The 2,000-nt window shown below is 45.5% G+C and overlaps 1 protein-coding gene across 1 annotated transcript; it reads right to left on the bottom strand.

The window, feature by feature from the left end:
• Positions 1–203: 203 nt before the first annotated feature.
• Positions 204–1,843, bottom strand: LOC137917540 (transcription factor SOX-5-like; the record flags this gene model as incomplete). Its single annotated transcript, XM_068760256.1, has 3 exons — positions 204–420; positions 1,169–1,342; positions 1,741–1,843. Coding segments are annotated over 3 exons (494 nt in total), but the record flags the coding sequence as incomplete, so codon positions are not given.
• Between the last annotated feature and the right edge of the window lie 157 nt (positions 1,844–2,000).

Genomic DNA, 2,000 nt, shown 5'->3' with positions numbered 1-2,000 from the left:
TCCATTTAAGTTTAGCATCACGACTGGAAACTTTAAAACAGCTTTGGCAGAAAGAAAAAATCTGCACAATATTGTATTTATTCTCTTTTAATGTGTGCAAAAAGTGAAGTTATCCTTGAGATTTGTATTAATTTAATAAAAAACTCTTGCTAATTGGAATCTAAATATGAAGTATGATATTTGGCCCTCATCAGCTCCCTTACCCCACGCTGAAGTACTGCCTCATTTCCTGTCTGCGGGACTTCATGATGGCCTTGTACTCGCCGATGCGCAGCTTCTTGCCGTCCACCAGGCAGGTGCGTTTGGGTCGCGGCTTGTACTTGTAGTCCGGGTATTTTTCCAGATGCTGCTTGCTGAGGCGGGCCTGCTCCTCGTAGTAGGGCTGCTTCTCCAGGTTGGTCATAGCCTTCCAGCGCGAGCCTGGACAGGGACGCAGTATCAAGTACAACGTTTGGAAAACGGGCTTGATGCAAGAATTAATAGAACAAAATAAAATAAGGAGGTTTAAGGTGATTAATTAGGAGCACATTTGTTTCAGTAGTATTGGAAGGTGATTTAAATTACGCATGATCTGCAGGTCACTTGCACTGTGTGTGTGTGTGTATGAGATCGCACGTGCGCGCACGGAGGCGTGCGCGATTGAATCGACACTTAAACACACAGTAATGAAGATCGAAAGGAGGGTTAATGAGGAGAGCGCTGAGGATGGCAGCTTCTCTAAACTAATGAGGACTTCACTTAACCTGCCGTTTCTCTCAGCTCAGCCTGCGGTGTGTGCATGTGTGTGTGTGTGTGTGTGTGTGTGTGTGTGTGTGTGCGTGTGCGTGTCGAGCACGTCTTCCAGTGTGTTTCATATCTGGTCTGAATTTCCACTTGACTACTGTATGTTTAATGCGTAAAAGCTGTCAGCGCTCGGCTGTTCTGCTCTGCGATCTGTTAGCAATCGAGACGGAGCGGGGGCTTATTCAAACCAGATTTTCCTGCGTTATAAAACGCTTGGGAGCTCTTTAAAATGTCAAGGCCAATCCCGGCGGTCTGGGGGAAATGTCAGACAGCCTTGCACCGCTTGTTTAATGCATAATGAATCGCATCATCGTTTGTCGGCGCGGCGCGGCGCCCTTCCCCGGCCGTACGTTAACGCCGTCGGTTCCCCGGTTGTGCGTTTTACCCAGGATCTTGCTGATGTTGGAGTTGTGCATGTCGGGGAAGGCCTGGAGGATCTTCCTCCGTTCGTCCTTTGCCCAGACCATGAAGGCGTTCATCGGTCGCTTGATGTGTGGCTCGGTGGTGCCCCGACCCCGGGTCTCCCGGAATATTCTGGAGTCGGACACGCTCGGAGAGCCTGGGAGGAGGAGGAGGAGGAGGAGAGGAACTAAAATGTCAAAGGTGGCTTACTGAAAGTTCCCGAGAATGTGCGGTAAAAACATTGATTCATTTGAGGATGAGATTATTTTTTTTCAGAGACTCAAATATTATTTTTATTAATTAGTTGAGACAATTGCTTTTCTTTCGAAGCTAAATTAACTATTAGAATTTAAAAGGCATCATAACAATGCTGAAAGGATTTACATTATTATTATTATTATCATTAAATATCCACAACAGATGCGTCAAAATTGTAAAAGGTAAAAACAATTACATTTTAGTCTTGATTTTTTTATACAATTCTGAAACGACACACACTTTTCCCAACTCTCTCTCTCTCTCTCTGTGTGTGTGTGCGCGTGCACGTGCGTGTACCGTCAGAGTCTCCGCTCATGGTGAAGTCCAGCATGGCGTGGCTGAACTTGTCCTCTGCCTGCTGCTTGAGCTGCTGACTCAGACTCTCCAAGGCGGCCTTGTCCTGAAAACACAATCAGCCCAACCAGTCAAATAACGGCGATGATTTTAGTAGTTTGTGTTTTGGTTTGTTTTTAAATTCAGTGACAGCATCAGATTTTATAGCTCTGATAGATCTGCAAACATCTAAAAATGCTGATTCCATTTAGTTCTATTTGGAT

The sequence above is a fragment of the Brachionichthys hirsutus genome, unplaced genomic scaffold, assembly GCF_040956055.1.
Source record: "Brachionichthys hirsutus isolate HB-005 unplaced genomic scaffold, CSIRO-AGI_Bhir_v1 contig_1354, whole genome shotgun sequence".
Classification (NCBI taxonomy): Eukaryota; Metazoa; Chordata; class Actinopteri; order Lophiiformes; family Brachionichthyidae; genus Brachionichthys; species Brachionichthys hirsutus.
Note: the sequence above shows the minus strand (reverse complement) of the source record. Positions and strands in the feature narration are given on the sequence as shown.